Genomic DNA, 19,111 nt, shown 5'->3' on the forward strand with positions numbered 1-19,111 from the left:
CCTAGGACAGACTGATGTTATAGAATGGAGCCTTTGGTCCCCAGGATCCTGGCCCCTTTCCTGTACTATTCCACACAGGTATGTACATAATCCCCCAAGTGGGCATTCACATACATAGATATGTGTGTTGTTTTGCTTTTGATTTTTTTTCTTCTCCTCCAAGACAAGGTTTCTCTGTGTCGTCTTGGCTGTCCTGGAACTCGCTCTGTAGACCAGGCTGGCCTCAAACTCAGACATCTATCTGCCTCTCCCTCTGAGTACAGGGAGTGCTAAGCGTGTGCACCTCCAGTCTGGTAGATATGTGCGTTGTTAAGTCAGAGTGAGATAATGGTTGACAAGCAGTTGAGAGCTGCTCCCTAAGGTTAGTGACATCACCGTTTGCAGACAAGGCAACTGAGGCTGGAGTCGGGGAGGTGCTAAAGGAGTCGGCCCTGAATTCAAACCCAGGAAGGTAGCAGTCACCCCTCCTTCGCCCACCCTAAGGATTAGCTTCCATTGTACAACCAACCTACAGCCTTTTAAGGACACGTCTCACCCCAGGGAACTCTGACAGTTGTCAGTCTCTCTCAATCTTAGCATCGGCTCTGGTCCTCAACCTAGGCAACCGAGCGACTCTGATACATTCTGTTGTGAATTTGCTTACTGGGAACACTGCACGAAACAGATTCATTTAACTTGTAGCCTTTTGTTTCTAGTGAGGAAACAGCCTGCCTCCTTCTTGGGTGTGAACTCCATCTTAGATAAAGGCAAATTGGGTTCATCCTACTTACTATTACATCTGTTTCTCAAGGATTGGGCTACGCCTACCTTATCCTTAACTACAAAGTTCTGGACTGTCTGTTTCAGGAAACAGTAACAATATCTTTGTTTCAAAAAGTTGTAATGACTGTCTTGCAACCCTACCTTTGTTTTAAGACATTGTTATGACTACCTTGTTACAACCACCTTGCAATCCTGCCTTTGTTTCAGGAGGTCCTTATAGCTAAGGACCTGTTCTGCTCCTGTAACCCTTGCCCACCAAACCCCCCATTTGGAAGACCCCCTACCCCTGAGCTATAAAAATCCCATCTTCCTTATGTTCAATGCTGACCTCTTGAATCCTGCCTTAGGGAAAGACAACCTGGGTTACACAAAAAAGCTTTAAGTAACTGCTTGTTTTAATGAGTTTGGCCGCAATGATTTGGGTCGTCTCCTCCCATCTTTGGGATTAACACTAGTTTCTTTTATTCCGCATGACGTTTTAAGGGTCATCGATGTTGGAGCAGATAACTGGAACTCACTAAGCCAAACTACTACCATGTCGTGGGCAAATGCCATGGTTTTGGTTTTTAACCCAAGTTCAGAGATATTTAAACTGCTTCTAACTTTCAGCTACTATTTAAAAAACTCCACTAGGAACATGTTCAAGCCTTTGTGTGCACTGTATTTTCACTTTCTTTGGCGTGAGGAGTGGACCTGCTGGATCCATTGGTAATTCTAGGTTTAGCCACTGGGGTGTAATAAACACTTTGTCTTTTCTATTAAACACTGTAAAACTTGTGTTTACAACAAATTAACATCTTTTTATCTGCAGCTTGTATGCGAATGTTTTAACGACCTCCTTCCCCATAAAACCTTTGTTTACTCACAGGCCCTGCTATACTCTCAGACTGTAAAGGGTTGAGGCGGCTACCCTCTTCCCTCTTCAGTTCCTTCACTGAGTCTTTTAAAACTTGCTAATCATGAAAGACTGTGATGTCGGACCCCAGCCAATGAGGAAAGACAGAGCCACCATCTATGTTCGAACAAAAACCAGTCACTTCCTGTCAGTGTGCTTGCTCTCTGGAGTACACCCTCTTGACCAAGTTCTGCCTTGTCTGGACATGTCTACCACAGTGGTGGTCTCCTGCAACCCCAAACTTATTTCTAACAGGAAGGCTGGGTGTACTGCACCCCAACACCACAGTTACCCACAGTGTTACCCACACTGGTGGTACAGAAGTCCAACCTGTCCTCACCCACAGCAATGGTCTCTTTCTGACTGTGATGCTTGGAACTATGAGGCCATATGGCCTGTATCCCTAATACATACTTCTCAACTCTCGAAGAAGAGCAACACCAATCTCAGTCACAGCAGCGTTAGAGAAATCTCTTCAGACACAGAAACTTTCCTTCAACCCAGTGAAGGCTTGCATTCTGCTACGTTCTCGCAAGTCGGTGATGCTAAGACTCCCTTTCACAGTACAGAGGAGATAAACGTCTCCCTTTGTCGAAGTTCTTATGCTTGTGAATGCCACTACGGCCCACCCAGCGCTGCTGCCTCCATGGTCAACATCAGCTAAGATTAAATCACAGAGTGATATCCATGGGTGAAGGAAGGGGAAAAGTCAATGATGCAGCCAAACTCCAAGAGGATTTGAAAGTTTTGATTATGTTTTGGCAATTTGATTATTTGGTGTTAAGACATTTTTCGACTTACCTAAAAGCTAATTTTAAATGAATATTTAGGTATAAATATATTATATAACTATAACATATATGTATGTATATGTAAGTTAAGTGCTGACACGATGGTGTTTTGCCCCAGTACAATCCATCTATGTGGAAAGTATCACAAAGGGAACTTTCACTTAAAACCCCCAATGTCCCACAATGGGAGTACACAGAGGGTCCCTGCTCCTTGCTGGCTGTGTGGCTGGCCCGGAAGCTGCCCTCACTGATATGGCCCAGCACCACGAGAAGCTTAGAGAGAATCATGCCAGCAAGCACAAGACTCAAATCCAATCCCTGAGCTGGGAGTCTGACGCAGGAGGGCTGCAAGCTTGAGACCAACCAGGTCAATCAAGAGAGATGCAGTTACACAATAAAACCTTGATAAAAAGCGTGGGGGTTGCAGCTCAGTGGTAGAGAGCTTTCTTGGCGTGAATGAGGCTCTAGATGTAAGCCTGGGTTCTCTGAACATTTTCTATAATGTGAAATGTGCCTTCTACTGAGTGCATATGGTGCTGCAGCTCTGAAAAGTCTGAGCGTGGTTGTGGCCCTTCCCGTGTTGGGCGCTGCCTGTGTGGGTTTTTCTTCACTCTAGCTGCAGTGTTTGGCTGGAAGGAAACGTCTGTGACTCCCAGGCAGGGACTTCACCTGCATGAACTGGAGGGACGCCTCGAAGTCCTCCACTGGGTACATCTTAATTCGGAAGAATTTTACCCCCATTATTAAGCTGATGATACTTTGCACCACATAGGGGCTCTGCTCTTTCTGCCGTAGCTCCTTCAGCTCTGCCATGAACTTCTTCTTGACAGCAGGGAACCTGCGAGAATATAAAAGACGTTGTAAATAACAGGTAAGGAAGCCACTATCATGAGGGTGTCCAGCGCCCAAGGGTGACAGGGCACAGTGATGGAGCCCTTCAGGTCAGGTGAAGTACAATGGCTGTGGGATCATGAGGATTAGACCTCTGGCATTTGACACAGTCCAGCAGGCCCCTTTCCTCCCTTTGTTCAATGGGACGCTCGGCATCTCTTTCAGACTGAGCCGAGCTGCTGTTTAGACCCTGTCGGGATGGTTTAGCTCTAACCTGAACATACGAAACACACAAACATTCGTCTGTTTTCTCAGCCACCACCAAAATACTTGCAGGTCCCTAGGGCCCAGAGTGTCCGACAGCGAACATCTGCGTGCAGCTCATGGGGTCGGCTATTTCTGACAGTGACCACAAATAATTTTTGGATCTGTATCTCAAAGGATGCCTAAAATACCTCAATTTCCATTGCCAAAGCCCTCTGCTGTTCTTGTGTAATTTTAGGCCAATGATCACGGAAAAATATATTTTAAGTTGAAGGAAAAGTCTGGTAATGGGAAAAATTGAAATTATATCAGAGAAAAGGGAGAAGGCTGGTACGTGCCCATGACTCCTGCATTCTAGAGGCAGAGGCAGAAAGGAGGCCCATTGGCTCGAGTCTAGCCTGGGCTGGCCAATTGGAGTTAAGAGCAGCCCAGACGAAGCGTGCGTAGTAAGTAATGACTTGGGGCTATCGATGGGAAATGAGATTCTCACAGCATGGACGGGGGATATTGGCCCAGCTCTGGTGCCGTTTAAGGCTCATTGAAGATATAAAGGCTGTGTGGTTTTTATCCAGGGATTAAATGATCAAAGGCGGGGCAGGAACCCCGGGAAGGGATTAATTATTCCCACAACATCGGAGGCTAGGGAGTAGAGCAAACCTAACTTAGGCGGGCAGCCGTGATCATGAAAGGTGAAAATAAACTCCCCAGATCTGAAGAGTTCAGAGCAACCGTTGTCTCGACGCAGACATCACAGGGCCCCGACAGAAAGCAGAAGTGGGCGCGGGGTACTCTGCTGGCAGACACAGGATGGGGGTGCTGCAGTGTCCCCCGTCGCAGTTTACTAAACCTTACAGGGTTTCTAACACTTGCTGCATTCTTTGTAGAGAGGCAGCTGGGCAGAAGGGCGAATGCCCACGTGAGGATCAAACGCATTAGAGTGAGGTATTCTCCCTCGGGCTGGTGACTCGGCTAAGGGCTCACTCCTGATCTGAGGTGGCATTTTAAGGATTTCCATAAAACATCCACTCCCCGGACGACATTTCAAACTGGCCCATCTTGCCGTCTCTGACATTTCCTGAATACTTGGGAGGAAATATTGGTTGCACTACATTTTATAAGTAAAATATACCACAGGGAATGTAAAATTGTGGTTTTGTCTTCCAGATGAAAATATTGATAAAGATCAAAATGTATTAAATTTAGAAAGCTTGATTTGGTGTCAGGTAATGCCTGTTTGAGTGGAAACTGAGAATCGAGCTCCTGAACATTCTAAAATATAAATCCTAAGTCCCAGTGACGCAATTCTATTCTATGTCATGTGTGTATATGTGTGTGTATGTGTGGGGTGTGTGTGTGTATGTTTGTGAGTGTATGTGTGAGTGTGTGTGTGTGCATATGTGTTTGTGAGTGTGTATGTGTGTGTATATATGTGTGTGAGTGTGTGAGTGTGTGTGTGTGCGTATGTGTGTGTGTGTATGTGTGTATATATGTGTGTGTGTGAATGTATGTGTGAGTGTGTGTGTGTGTGAATGTGTGCGTATGTGTGTGTCAGTGTGTGTGTATATGTGTGTGAGTATGTATCTGTGTGAGTATGTGTGTGTATAGTACATATGTACTATACCGGCTGGTTTTGTGTGTCAACTTGACACAAGCTGGAGTTATCACAGAGAAAGGAGTCTCAGTTAAGTAAATGCCTCCATGAGACCCAGCTGTAAGGCATTTTCTCAACTAGTGACCAAGAGGGGAGGGCCCCGCCCATTGTGGGCGGTGCTGACACTGGGCTGCTGGTCTTGGGTTCTATAAGAAAGCAAGCTGAGCAAGCCAGGGGAAGCAAGCCAGTGAGTAACATCCCTCCATGGCCTCTGCATCAGCTCCTGCTTCCTGCTCTGCTTGAGTTCCAGTCCTGACTTCCTTTGGTGATGAACAGCAATGTGGAAGTGTAAGCTGAATAAACCCTTTCCTCCCCAGCTTGCTTCTTGGTCATGATGTCTGTGCAGGAGTAGAAATCCTGACTAAGACATGTACACAACATATATATATATATATATATATATATATATATATATATATATATATATGTGTGTGTGTGTGTGTGTGTGTGTGTGTGTGTGTGTATGTATATATATGTGTGTGTGTGTGTGTGTATGTATATATATATACACATACACATACACACATATTACACACATATGTTAAGATGGCAAAAATGACCACGGAGGCCAACAGACATCTAGGAGGAGTCTGCAGCACTTCAACCACACACCATGACGCTTTAATCCTCAGGGCAGGCCCATGAAGGGGGATGGTTGCTTCCTTTTCAAACATCAAGGCTTCAAGCCCTAACAAAGCTGGACAGCTGATCGATGATGGAGTTGGTGCCTGAAGGCCATGGCTGACCTCAGACTTCCCTCCTCTTAATCCCCTGCGACACACTAAGGCTAAATCCAGGACTTTTAAAGTATCTTCCCTATGTGGGCAAGGTCTGAAAACTCACTTAAAATATATCTTCTAGCCCCTGCCTAGACTTAGCATTATGGGTTGTTCATGCCTTTCTTCCCCTCCCCCATACCCCCGAATTCTCATACACAGAATGAGCATGACCGTACTAGGAGGCAGTTGAAGAGGTAAAAGGTCGATGGGCTGACTGGCATGGGCCGTCGCTCAGTATGGCTGGGATGTTTTAAAGACAAGATCATCGGACACAGCACAGATAGGTAAAGCCTTAACAAAGGCTACTTCTGCACAGGGGAATTGGCCCTGCCAACACCTTAACCTGATGCCCCGAACTCTGAAGAAATAAACATCTGTCAGGAAAGCTCTCCAGTCTGTCACCTTTGTTATGCGTCCCCAGCATCCTGACCTATCACTTGGGCAACCATCCGGCCAGCTGACCACACAGCTTGAAAGTGAGCTGACCCGACAGACGGACCAAGACACTTTCCTCAACGACTCAAGTGAACACCGTGTGGATGAAAACACAGACATCGGTGTGGCAGCCTGGCCTGGGGTACAGGTCTGTAAGTGCCAGCTCCTCAGGAGACTGAGGCAGGATTGGGAGTTTTAAGGGTTGTAGTCTGCCAGAGATACTGAGAGTTCCAGGCCAGCCTGGGAAACACAAGAAGATGAGGACTGGTTATGGATCTGCAGCAGTGTTTCCCAGCATGCCTGGGGGCCTAAGTTTAATGGTGGTCGATGGGCTATCATATGAAAGGCCCTGGGTTCAATTTCCACTACCAAAGGAAAAGAGGAAGAGAGAAAAGAAGGAAGGAAGATAGGGAGGGAGGGAGGGAGGGAGGATGGATGGATGGAAGGACTTTGGAAAGAGAAAGAGGAAGAGAAACAGGTTGGGGAGGGTGGGGAGAAAGGTTCTTAACTTGAATGTGTTACAATTCACTCCTTTACTGTTTATCGTCAGACACCTCTGGCTACATGCACACTTCACAAGATCAGGCACACAGTGGGTACTCGGTAACTAAGCTGAGAGCCTTGACTGACGAGAAGTGGGGAGTCTGTTGACATGGGGGTGGTTAAACAGGCGCTGTGCACACCCTTGTGCTCCACTCTGAGGACATCATTGAGAAGTGTCTCAAAGCAAACACGGTTAGAACATGTCATTAATATTAAATGTTATTAACATCAATTCGTGTCTCCCGTCGGCCACAGGCATTTCTCATAGGAAAGGCCTGCAGTTAAACATTTATTATTTTAATCCTGATCCTCTGCTAACATGGAGGGGTAAAAAGGGCAGGCTGCTTACGTAACTCGGTACGTCAATACGATAATAATTACTTTTTCATTTAGAAATAGACGCAACTATTTTTTACTTGTTCCACATAACATAAACACGTTATTTAAGGATTCAACTAACCTGCAGATCTATTTCCAATTAAAATCTAATTTCCTTTATAATGATCTTCTCAATTTGTGGTATTCTATGAGACTCACATAAAGGGGCCTGCAGAAATTACTCAGTGGTTAAGAGCACCTGCTGCTCTTACAGAGGTCCTGGGTTCAATTCCACGTGTAACTCCAGTTTCAGGGGATCTGGCTCCCCTTCTGGCCTCTGCATGTACTGCACCCCATGGAACACATACAAAGCATCCATGGACATGAAAGAAAGAAAGAAAGAAAGAAAGAAAGAAAGAAAGAAAGAAAGAAAGAAAGAAAGAAAGGAAGGAAGGAAGGAAGGAAGGAAGGAAGGAAGAAAGAAAGGGAGAGAGAGAGAAAGGAAGGAAGGAAGGAAAGAAGAAAAGAAAAGAAGAGAAAAGAAAAGAGAAGAGAAGAAGGCAAGCCTTTGTTTTAAGACGTATAGTTAGTTCATAGTTATGGAGGAAAAGAAAAGAAAACCCAGTTTCCAAATCTAGGCATCTTTGAATCATCTAAACACCTGTATCAAACTTTTCTAAATACTCAAGTATTTAGAAAAACCTATTTTTAACTTAAGTTCACATTGGAAGAAATTAGTACTATATTTGAATAGCTCCATATCAAAACAGACCTTAAAGGCAAGGGATTAAGTGGCATTGCCACTGCAAAGGTTAAACACCAGCTCGGCTAAAACTCCGAGACCAAACGGAGCCCCAATAACCAAGTCACAAGGAGGAGGGGAGCTGCTCTTCAACCTAAAATCAGAAGGAGCTGGTTCAGCCTTACTAAGGGGGGGGTGGGGGGAGAAGGACACTGTCAGAGAGCCACGTGCCCTTTCTCTCCCTCCTGATCTCGCAAAAAGTAGAACCTGTCCAATGAAACAATAAAGTGGTGTCCCTGGTACTCAGAGACGCTTCACGTGCAGCGCTGACGTAAGGCTGCGCCGTCTGTCAACGAAGACAGCGCGTTGCCCGGCTGAGAACGTCCCATGGGCTGTCTGAGTCCCTGAACGCTTTAACAGCGGACTGGCCAGAGTATCTTCTAAGTTTATAATTGACTTTGAAAACATCAATACAGTACTGAAGAGAAACAAACAGCCTTTAATGATAGCAATTAAGGAATTTGTCAATACAATGAAAGTGATATAATTTGAAATATTTCTTTTCTTTTTTCTTTTCTTTCTTTCCTTTCTTTCTTTTTTCTTTTCTTTCTTTTATTTCCTTTCCTTTTCTTTTCCTTCCTTCCTTCCTTTCTTTCTTTCTTTCTTTCTTTTTTTTTTTGAGACAGGGTTTCTTTGTCTAACCCTGGCTATCCAGGAACTCATTCTGTAGACCAGGCTAGCCTCTCTCTGGCAGCAATCCTTCTGCTCTAGTCACTTGGGTTTTGGGATGATGGGCTTGAGCTGGCATACTTGATACTTGTCACAACACTTGTTTAGAGCCCGCCTAGCCTTGGTCATTTGAAAATATGCAGTATTATCTATTATTCATAAAAACTAAGAGAAGTATAAACATTATATTTTTTGTTATTTTAATGTACCAAACTTTCCATGTTATAACATGAGAAGAATTTGCTAGTATAATTACAAATACTCTGAGATTTTCCAGAGTCTGATGAGTTCAGTAAGTACACATATTGATCTCCTCTAAAAATCATTTCCAGGTATGCATGGATTAATGACCAGATAATGGCAGCTTTATTCAGCCTAATGCAAATATAGTCACTACTCGATTAAATAAAATCTTTCTAAAACACATCATTCCTCCTTACCCTAGTGACTCGTGAACCATTACAGATTTTTTTTTCAAGTATACTTGAGACTCAAGCACAATGGCCCGCAGTGCCTGTGGGAGCCAGGAGAGGGCGTCATATCCCCTGGAACCGGAGTTACAAGTGGTTGTGAGCCTCCGTGTGCTGGGAACTGAGCTTGGGTCTTCTGTACCTCTGACGAGCTCTCTGGCCCCTGCCATTTTTTTTTTTTTTTTTTTTTTTTTTTGGAGCTGGGGACCGAAGCCAGGGTCTTGCGCTGGCCCCTGCCATTTAATAAAGTGTCCTTCATCTGGTTCTCCTCTGTGACTGTCTGCCATTGACCGTGATACTTCTCCCTGATGTCAGTGCCTTGCCCTCCAGACGCCCCCCCTCCACTCTCTAATGCTGATGTTTCCCTGTGTTAGAAAGCAGACAACTCATTTACTGGAAAGACGGATCCGAGAGAAGGAGAAACTGCTGCAAGTCATGTCGGGGGTGATTCTATTCTCTATGATCTTATGGTTTTCCCAGGGTTAGGTGGACTTGTGTAAGTAGTTGAAAAACGTTTTGGAGGGGCCAGCGAGATGGCTTAGGAAGTAAAGGTGCTTGCTGCCAAGACTGATGACCTGAGTTTAGTTCTCAGGACTCGACAGTGGAGAGAATCGATTCTTGTCAATTGTTTGTGCCCCCTAATAAAAGGATGATGATGACGATGACAATGGAAAAAATTTATTTTGATAAATTATGCACTTCTATGCTAAGTGAGGAAATTTCATTTCTCTGGGGTGGGGTTAATTTTCTTTTTTACTGTTCCCTGAACGATGCAGCCCGTTAACTGTTTACTCAGCAATCACACGGTATCAGGGGTTATAGGTTACCCAGAGTGACGTAATGTATGGCGGGAGGGCAAAGATTATGTGTAGTAAAGACCTCATTAGCTCTCTGCACAGGCCTCGGGCATCTCAGACTTTGGTGACCGCGGGAACAAGGCATCTGGGAGCAAACCCAAGCGCATACAGCGAGGACACCTGTACTAACAACACTACGCAGTTTCCTCTTTAGATGAAGTTGTACGGCCAGGTTTAAAGATAATTTTTAATTTTTTAGAACTTTTTTTTTTTTTTAACCATTGGAGCATCCCCCACCTGTACCTAATGTGTTTGGATGAAACCCAGTCCAAGCCTCCCTCCAGCTCCTCCCCTATCCCCCGGTCGCTTTTCCTTCCCAACTTCATGTGCACTTTTAAAAAGCACACTGAGCTCACACAGTGCTGTGGTAAGGGGAACACGAACAAACAGGCAGACTCTCCAGACCCCAGCCCTGAAACCTGATCCCCTCTCCCCAGCAGCCATGGGCGAGAGGTCATGAGTGTGTCCCGCCCCCACTCCACCGTCCCCCCTCCCCCCCCCGCGAGAGTTCATGAGTGTGTCCCACCCCCACTTCACCGTCCCCCCTCCCCCCCGCGAGAGTTCATGAGTGTGTCCCGCCCCCACTCCCCCGTCCCCCCTCCCCCACCCCGCGAGAGTTGATGAGTGTGTCCCGCCCCCCCCCCCAGAGTTCATGAGTGTGTCCCGCCCCCACTCCACTGTCTCCCCTCCCCCGTCCGTGCAGGGATGTGGGCTAGCTCCATCTTATGCAGGTCTTAAACCTGGCGCCCTAGCTGCTTCCGGTTCATAGGTGCAACAGCCCTGTCGTGTCCAGCAAACACTGTTTCTCGGCAGGCAGCCACTGCCTCCGGTCCTTAACCGTCTTAATGCTTTCTTCCTTGATGCTCCCTGGATCTTAGAGGCATGGAGCATGATATGGGTGTCTCACATTGAGCGAGCCCGCCATGGTATCTTCCTCTGTACGTTGACCAGTCGCGAGTCCCAATTATTGCCACTGACTGCAAAAAGAACCTCCTCTAATGGGGGTCGAGGGATGCACTAACTTATGGGCATGAAGAATTCCATCTCTTGAAGACAGACCTCTCTGTGTCTCTCTCTCTCTCTCTCTCTCTCTCTCTCTCTCTCTCTCTCTCTCTCTCTCTCTCTCTCTCTCTCAACTGCACTTCACAAGGACTGAGGCATTATTCGCTACAATCTGTTCCCTTGGCCTGAATTCGCACCATGTCCTTAGCTCATTTTACCTGACCTAGACATTCGGGCTCTCGACTCGCCTGCCTCTGCGTCGTATAGAGAATGAAGACTGGTAAGTCAGGTGTGACACCCATCCGGAACGAGTTTATCAGTGCTCACGGTCTAACATGGCGCTGCCCTAGCCTGCTAAGGCACGGGGCCAGATAAATTTAGCAAGGAGAATTTCTCCCCCGACTTGTTTCCAAAATGTCTGGGACATTTTTAGCTCGGCTGAATTAAGTAAGGTCTGTAGTAAAGGGGACATTGTAGAATGGAATTTTCCCACTTACGGGTGATAGATTGTAACTACCTGATCCTGGTAGATAAACTAAAAAACCATCTTTGGAGTATTTGAGCAGAGAGAAAGTAATCTGGTCACGTCCATTTTCTTTTTTCCTCTTAGGAACAGTGGCCTGAAATGCAGGGATGTGGTGGAAATCTTGCCCAACTGCTAGGATGGACCTGCCTTGAAGGAGCCTCTAGTTGGCTTCAGGATGTGCATGTGTACGAAGCTCAGTCCCCATGCAAACCTCTCTGTAAGTTAGAGGCTGCAGGGCTCGGCGCTCACTCACTTGGCTTGGGCCAGCACTCCGATGACCTCTGCGTACAGATCTGCTACAATGTGCATGTTGCCGGTGTTGGGACCCAGGTACCTGAGTGAAACGGAATTAGACAAGTTAGGTGGCCGGAAAAGACCGATGAGCTAACGCTGAAGCAAGCATTCGACTTTGTCAATACTCTAAGGAGAGACATCAGCTTACCCTTCTTTGTACTTAAAGTGCTTGAAAGCCAAGTTAATAATATCGTGTACTAAGCCGTCTATTACAGGATGAAGGGGGATCTGGGAAAAAAAAAAAAAAGGAAGGTGACATTGAATTTGGAAGAGACGATTAAACAGCCTGTCTGTAACGGTCACTCCACTAATGACCTGTGGCCTACTGTAGTCAGTGGGCAGGATTCACACTGCCCAGCATTTGGAAGTGATAGCCAACGGATCGCTCACCTGCTTCAAGACCTCTATTAACACTAAAGAGAAGATAAAGTCGATGGCGAGGTCCCGTCTCTCCATCAAATAGTCTCGCTGCTGCTCGTCACTGCAAAGGTTAAGACAAAGGCGCTTTCAGGGTGAAATGGACCAATCAGAAGACTGCTCCCAGCCCCGCCCCACCCTCCTCCCCGGACCACCCTGCTATGATGAGATCACGTGTTATCTGCACAGGAAGCCTGCTGCTGCCACATGGTTCAGTGGGCCATATTTGCCCGAATATCTGACTTTACAAAGTGCCAACCGCACAGCCGTCCGTGGGTCTGGAGCCTCATTCTGTGAACTTTCCTATAGTCGCCCTACAGCCCAGGCGGCTGTTCATAAGATACAATCCATATACGAGACAGAGCTTCCACGGTGGGGGTGCGCATTCAAAGGACCTTGGGACATAAGGTACTGATGTAGTTAATGGACTTCCCATCTCAGATCCTAGCTGAGGAGAAGCTAGGAACAGAGCAGGAACAGAGGTAAGCCAGCGCTTCTTTCTGTTCTTTCTGGTGGTCCCTTTGTCACTTGAGACTTAATGGCGGGAGGGAGGGAGGGAGGGAGGGAGGGAGGGAGGGAGGGAGGGAGGGAGGGAGGGAGGGAGGAAAAGGTGGAATCATTTGCACTCATGGTAAAGCTAGGGAGCAGAAGAAGCATGCCCAGGGAAACGCACAATCTCCACACCTGCTTTCTCCATGTCTCGATCCTCAGTGGTGCCTGCTGCGGTGACCGTGGTATGGAAAGGTCACCCGACTTAAAATTCTGCCACTTCTACCTTTTCCAACCATGAAAACGAAATGCTAGCAATACGGACTGAGTGACCTCCTCCAAAATGCCAGATGTCTTCTGACTTCGGAGTCTTTGTACACACAACATCGTGGGGATAAGACCCAAATCTAAACATGAAATTCCTTACGTCTCCCGAATACCTTCCGTGTGGCCTGATGGTGTTAGCATGTGCTGAGCACACCGCTCGCTGTGTCGCCTGTGTCTGATTCGGGAGATCAGCTGTGGGAGCGTTTACTTTTGGCCTTCCTGTTGGCATCAAACCTTTATTTATTTATCTTTATTTTGGAACATTTCAGTTTGGGGATTTTTTTTTTCCAAGAGAGATGGTCAACTTTACTTAAATGAAGGTTTGTGGTGGTCAGGCATATATATTGTTTAGTGTCATCTCCTAAACACGTACAGGGTCCATATTTGTTGAAGACGGCGGGATATACATTTCTTTGGAGGGTATTTTCAGAATAAGTCAAAGGAATTTAAAGTATGAAATGCTTATATGTCTAGGAATGAAGAGTAAGAGGGAAACAAGGTGGGGTTAAAGACACTCTCTGTGTCTTTCTCTGTGTCTCTCGTGTCTCTGTCTCTGTCTCTGTCTGTCTCTCTCTCTCGTACGCACGCACGCACGCACGCGCACACACAAACTTCCGGAAAGTGCCTGTATGAAGTCACATCCTGGTGGGTTGGTGAGGTTAAGAGAGGAAGCTTTGGGGATTGCTTTTCCAAGGGAAATCATTTCAGATCATTTCTGAGCAGCGAGGCAGGAGGAAGCGTGTAACCAAATGGATCCGAGGTCGTTCGAGACACACTTGAGCTAGATGCTAGAAAGCACTGCTGGGAACAGACGTTGTACAAATCTGTGTTCAAAAAGAGTGTTGTCCAGTCAAGACTCCAGCATGCGTCTCAGAAGATGGACAAAGGAGGTTGGAAAGCAAGGGCAAGAAGTCTCTGAAGACAGCAGCAGCAGAGAGCAGTTTGGCAAAGGTCCTTTAACGTGGCCAGAGAAGGCAAGTGTCTGCCTGAAGTGAAAGCTTCACCACCCAAGCTCCACTCCTGGAACCCATGGTGGAGGTGACTCCCCAAAGCTGCCCTGTGACCCCCGCATAAGACAATTACACATGTGATCATGCTCCCCCTGCCCCGCCCTGGCTCCTCACCTCTACCCAGTAATGATGATGATAATAATACAATGATGATGATAAGAATAAAAATGAAACATAGAATTGTTTCTAAAAGTACCCAGAGAACCCCAAGAAAAGGGTAATTCCTGGCTGGGAAAAAACAAAAACAAAAAATCAAATCAAACATTTTAAAACTCTGATTTTATTTAATAAGGTAAATTATGCCTTCAGATAAAAGATATATACTTTTCTAGTAGTGAATACATTTTATTACCTACAACTGACAGGAGCCAGAGACATCTAACAAATGCTTTTACAGTGAAAAATGCTGCTACTACTCTAATCTTAGATCCATGACCCAGTGACAGTTCCTCCACTCGACTGTTTTCCCTCGCTCAGGCCTCTCTCTCAAGTTGCCATTTTAGTCATAGCCTAGCTAGACACAGACTCATTCATTCTCTCTCTCTCTCTCTCTCTCTCTCTCTCTCTCTCTCTCTCTCACACACACACACACACACACACACACACACACACACACACACACACAGTTTCTCTGTGCAGCTCTGGCTGTCATAGAACTTGCTCTGTAGACCAGGCTGGCCGCCTCCCAATTGCAGGGATTAAAGATGTGCACCAAGGCCGCCCGCCATCTGGCTAGATTCTCTTATCTCACATGTTGAAGTATAGCTAACACGCTACTGAGGTAAATTTTACTGTTCTAATTCTGTGGACATCTGACCTCAAAATTGACCCCAGTTTCCTGCAAAGGACCAATAGTGATTAAAAACCAAACCCAGAAACAAAGACAAACAAACCCAAACAACAACAACAAAAACAACAAAAACAACAGCAACAAACCTTGCATTTTCAACTCATCGAGAATCTAGTTTTAGTGATTGAATTCTGACAGGGCAGAGGAAAAAGACCAAACTCATTTAGTTCAATTATTACAAATGGCTGCTGGGTCCCTGTGGGGAGCCACCCTCAGGGGAGTCTCTCTCCCACTCACAAGCCAATGCTTCTGATGGGAGGAAGCTATTGCATGAATTTACTGCAAACCATTTTCAGACACATAATGGAAATTCTGTCGTCGAATTTGAATATGTTAAAAAGTTATTCTTGAAGAGAGACTGCTAAAGGGGCCGGAGAGATGGCTCAGCAGTTAAGATCACTGGCTGCTCCTGCAGGGGACCTGGGTTCCTGGCACTGGCATGGTGGCTCACAACCATCTGTAAGTTCAGTCTCAAGGAATCTGATGCCTTCTTCTGGCCTTGACGGGCACCGCATGCACATGCGTGCAGGCAAATTCTTATAGGCACAAAATGAAACTAAAAATCTAAACAAAGGAAAAGATTAAAGAAAGACGGGTAATGGGAGGAGGCTTTCTTTTTGGAGGCAGAAAACACCGGACTTAGTGGTGTCAGCTGTTCAGTGCTGGGAATCATCTAAGACCAGGAAACACATACTTCAAAGCAGTGGCTGTCACAGGATGTCGTATACTGTGCTTGGGTACTTCCTGCTAGCTCATGTCTCTAACCCCAGTACTTGGGAAGCTGGAAAAGAAGGTCTGCCCGGTGCATTGGGCTAATCCAGCTAGAGAGTGAGGCTCTGGTTTTAGTTGTTTTTCTGTGCTTTTTTTTTTTTTTTAATTCCTTCAACTAAAATATACTCAGTGTGGGAAAAGTTATCCATCATCTTCTGGAACAAAGTGATCAATATGATTGACTGTTGCAGAAACTCAAGTTTTAGCAAACTAACTTACAGGCCCAAAAGAAACGTATTTGATAGAATTACAGGTCTTAAGTTTCAAAAAGAAAACTTTAAACATAATATCAGGGTTATCAGGAAGAACAAAGGCTAAACCCCTTGAAAGCAGTGGTGGGTATCTGATTTTTAGTAGCAGATTTCAAGTTACCGTGTTTAAAAGCACTTAAAAAAAAGTACAATCAATTCCTGTGGAGAAACAGAACTAGTTTCAAGATAGCCTCTTTTTCCTTCGAGATTCATCTTATTTTTAACTACATGTATGTATGGGTGTGCATGTGAGTGCAAGTATCCAAAGAGGTTAACAAGGAATCTGATCCCCAAAGACCTGGGACATAGGTGGTTATAAGATTCCTGATGTGGGGGTTGGGGATTTAGCTCAGTGGTAGAATGCTTGCCTAGCAAGCGCAAGGCCCTGGGTTCAGTTCCCAGCTCCAAATAAAAAATAAAAATAATAAAAAAAAAAAAAGATTCCTGATGTGGGTATGGGGGCCCAGCACAGGTCCTCTGCAAGAGCAGTATTTATTTTCAAACTCAGCCATCCCTCCAGTCCATAATTTCATTTTTTAAAAGTTATGTTAAACCTTCTTCATATCCATAATTTGTTTCTTTCTTTGCTCAGGTACCATACCTTAACTTCAAACTTAGGAAATTCAGTGTTTGCCTACTATCTGGGGTCACACGCTGACTTGATCCTATAAGAATGCCAAACAGCTCCCGAGGTAGTAAATTCCACTTCTCAAACCCACAGGGGAGACAGACCACGGAATGCTCGGACAGTCTTCATTCGGCAGTGGAAGTTGCAGGCATGAATTTAACCCCCTCTCTCTAAGGTACAGAGAGATAGCGAGCCGTAGGACTCCCTCCCAGTAGCCCGGTGTCCTTCCACCATGGTTCGCTAAGCACTCCTGTTACCTGGGTAACAGGCTAATATTCAACTATCTGATGGAGTCACTGGGCTTGCAGTGGCCTGATCTTGACTATAGACCTAGGAAGGGGAGGTTGTGGAAGGAAGAAGAACCAATATGATGACCTGGGGCCCACTGTAGTCTGTGCTGACAAATATATAAATAAGGCCGGTGCATTTCCAACTGGAGCCAGACGGCGGGGATAGGATGCTCCAAATACTTCACCTGCTATGAACCAGAGCGCACCACGTAATTTGCAGGGGCTCTTCCTGGAATGTTGGAGAGCCCCATGTGCTACATAATTCTCATTTTGATGCATGAGGAAAGACAGGGGCAAGAGCATGACAGGCATGAGAGAGAGGGAGGGGGGGGAAGAGAGAGAGAGAGAGAGAGAGAGAGAGAGAGAGAGAGAGAGAGAGAGAAAGTAAATACCTTTTGGACTTATTGCTCGTTCGTGGTCTGTACTCGTGCGATTCGTCCTCCATGCCGTTCTGCCTTTTGTACCAGTCAAACAGTGTTCGCAGGATGGAGGGCAGGCAGTACTCAGAGAGGGAACTCATGGAGCTGATGACCTTAGGGACAGAGAGACGCAGGCCATCAGAAGATTTGCTGGCAAGGCCAGTCCCCAGACACTGGCTGTTGAATAAATGATCAACCACCAGCAATGTGCCACCAAGTTTCCTACACATGCCCAGACATCTCTTTCATAAGTACGTATGTCAAGTCACTTAGCACCAAAGACACTCTTCACATAATAATCCTGTTACTCACAGCACACCTGACCCCTGACCACCGGTCACTGTGGCAATCGGATGGTCCCCGCACCTGAATTCTTCATGAAACCACAAGTATTATTTTATTGTGTCCTCTGCCATATTAACCCTGTGCTGTTTCAGTCTTCGAAAGTCCTTAGGGTATAAATAAATATAACTCAAACATATTAATCATTAGAGCAAAACAGGCAAAGCAGTTTCCCAAACGAATAACCTTCACAACAACAACTGTTGCTATTTTCTCCCAATAGGCAATCATTGGAACTCTGCCCCCAGTCAGGCTCTAGGTACCAATGAGTAAGGACAGTTTGATTTTATTGCTCTAAAGGAAAATTAAAAAATTTATTTATTTGTTGTTTGAAACCCTCAATAGCCTACTTCCACAGCTAAGCAAGCTTGGTGTAGCTGCCCTTTAAAGTGAAGAGGTCTTGTGAGCAAACTCTCCCCCGTGACTTCTAAAACCATTAGGGGAGCGAGCAGGGCTTGCCCCTCAGAGTCTATTACTCAACGCCTTGGTCTCCTTCTCTCATGACATCAGTTGTAAGGCACATACATAGCTGCTGTGCGTTACCTTTAGTCATAGGTCAGTAGAAGTGGAAAAATAACAAGAATGTTGTATTTAGACCATTCTGTGAATCTGGTTATCAGGATTTCAAATGGAAACCAACCTGTTTATTCAGAAGCACAACAGTGGCCTTTATCCTCCCTAGTTACGTCCGCACCATAATACGTTTTCCTGCCATGTCCATATAATATAACTGTCTGGAGGAAAGCAAGTTGTGGTGTGTTACGGGAGAGATCTCTAGATTTTGCTAAAGTTATTCCAATATAAGACAGAATATTTTACGTCTGGAAAGATGGCTCAGTGGTTAAGAGCATGGGCTGCTCTTGCAGAGGACCTGGGTTTAGTTCCCAGCACACACGTGGCAGCTCACAACTGTCTGTATATAACTCCGGTTTCAGGGGACCTGACGCCCTCTTCTGGCCCTCATGGGCTCTGCACACATGTGGTGCACATGTGTGCATACAAGTAGGAACTCATACACAACCTTTTAAAAGTAAGGAAAATTTAGCCAGGTACAGTGGTGCATTCCTTTAACTCCAGCACAGAGGCAGGGGGCAGGGGGCAGGGGGCAGGAGGCAGGATCTCTGAATTCAAGGCCAGCATGGTCTACACAATGAGTTTCAAAACAGCCAGGGCTACACAGAGAAACCTCTTCTCAACAAAACAAACAAACAAAAAAACATCAAAATAAAAATCTACCCCCTCCCCCAAAAGAAAGAAAAGAGATAGAGATAGATATATAAATTGATAGACAGATAATTTAGTAAAAATTTAAAAACAATGATAAATCAAACCATTCCTGTGTGTGATACTCCAGTCTGGTACTGTAAATTTATAACGGAGATGGACTTACACCCGATCCCTAAGCATCTCTGGGTGGAACAGCCACTT

The 19,111-nt window shown here is 45.6% G+C and overlaps 1 protein-coding gene and 1 long non-coding RNA gene across 13 annotated transcripts in view; one reads left to right on the forward strand and one right to left on the reverse strand.

The window, feature by feature from the left end:
* Positions 1–19,111, reverse strand: part of Fry (FRY microtubule binding protein) — a 394,540-nt gene that overhangs the window by 139,452 nt on the left and 235,977 nt on the right. For all 11 annotated transcript variants that reach the window (XR_015633957.1, XR_015633958.1, XR_015633959.1 and 8 more), the window contains 5 exon segments: positions 17,315–17,454; positions 12,280–12,370; positions 12,038–12,117; positions 11,849–11,929; positions 3,118–3,286 (listed from right to left, as the gene is read on the reverse strand). Coding sequence is in view for 8 of the 11 variants with exons in the window: in XM_087578221.1 (XP_087434347.1) it covers positions 3,118–3,286; positions 11,849–11,929; positions 12,038–12,117; positions 12,280–12,370; positions 17,315–17,454 (561 nt within the window). In the remaining 3 variants the exon portion in view is untranslated.
* LOC148002160 (uncharacterized) lies at positions 3,830–14,701 on the forward strand. 2 transcript variants are annotated; one of them, XR_015634572.1, is made up of 4 exons: positions 3,830–3,989; positions 6,395–6,556; positions 11,680–12,788; positions 13,018–14,701. It is a non-coding gene; the product is annotated as an uncharacterized LOC148002160 (long non-coding RNA). The 2 variants fall into 2 exon arrangements; XR_015634573.1 differs by lacking the exon at positions 6,395–6,556.

Source organism: Rattus norvegicus, chromosome 12, assembly GCF_021556685.1.
Source record: "Rattus norvegicus strain SHRSP/BbbUtx chromosome 12, alternate assembly SHRSP_T2T, whole genome shotgun sequence".
In the NCBI taxonomy this organism is placed as follows: domain Eukaryota; kingdom Metazoa; phylum Chordata; class Mammalia; order Rodentia; family Muridae; genus Rattus; species Rattus norvegicus.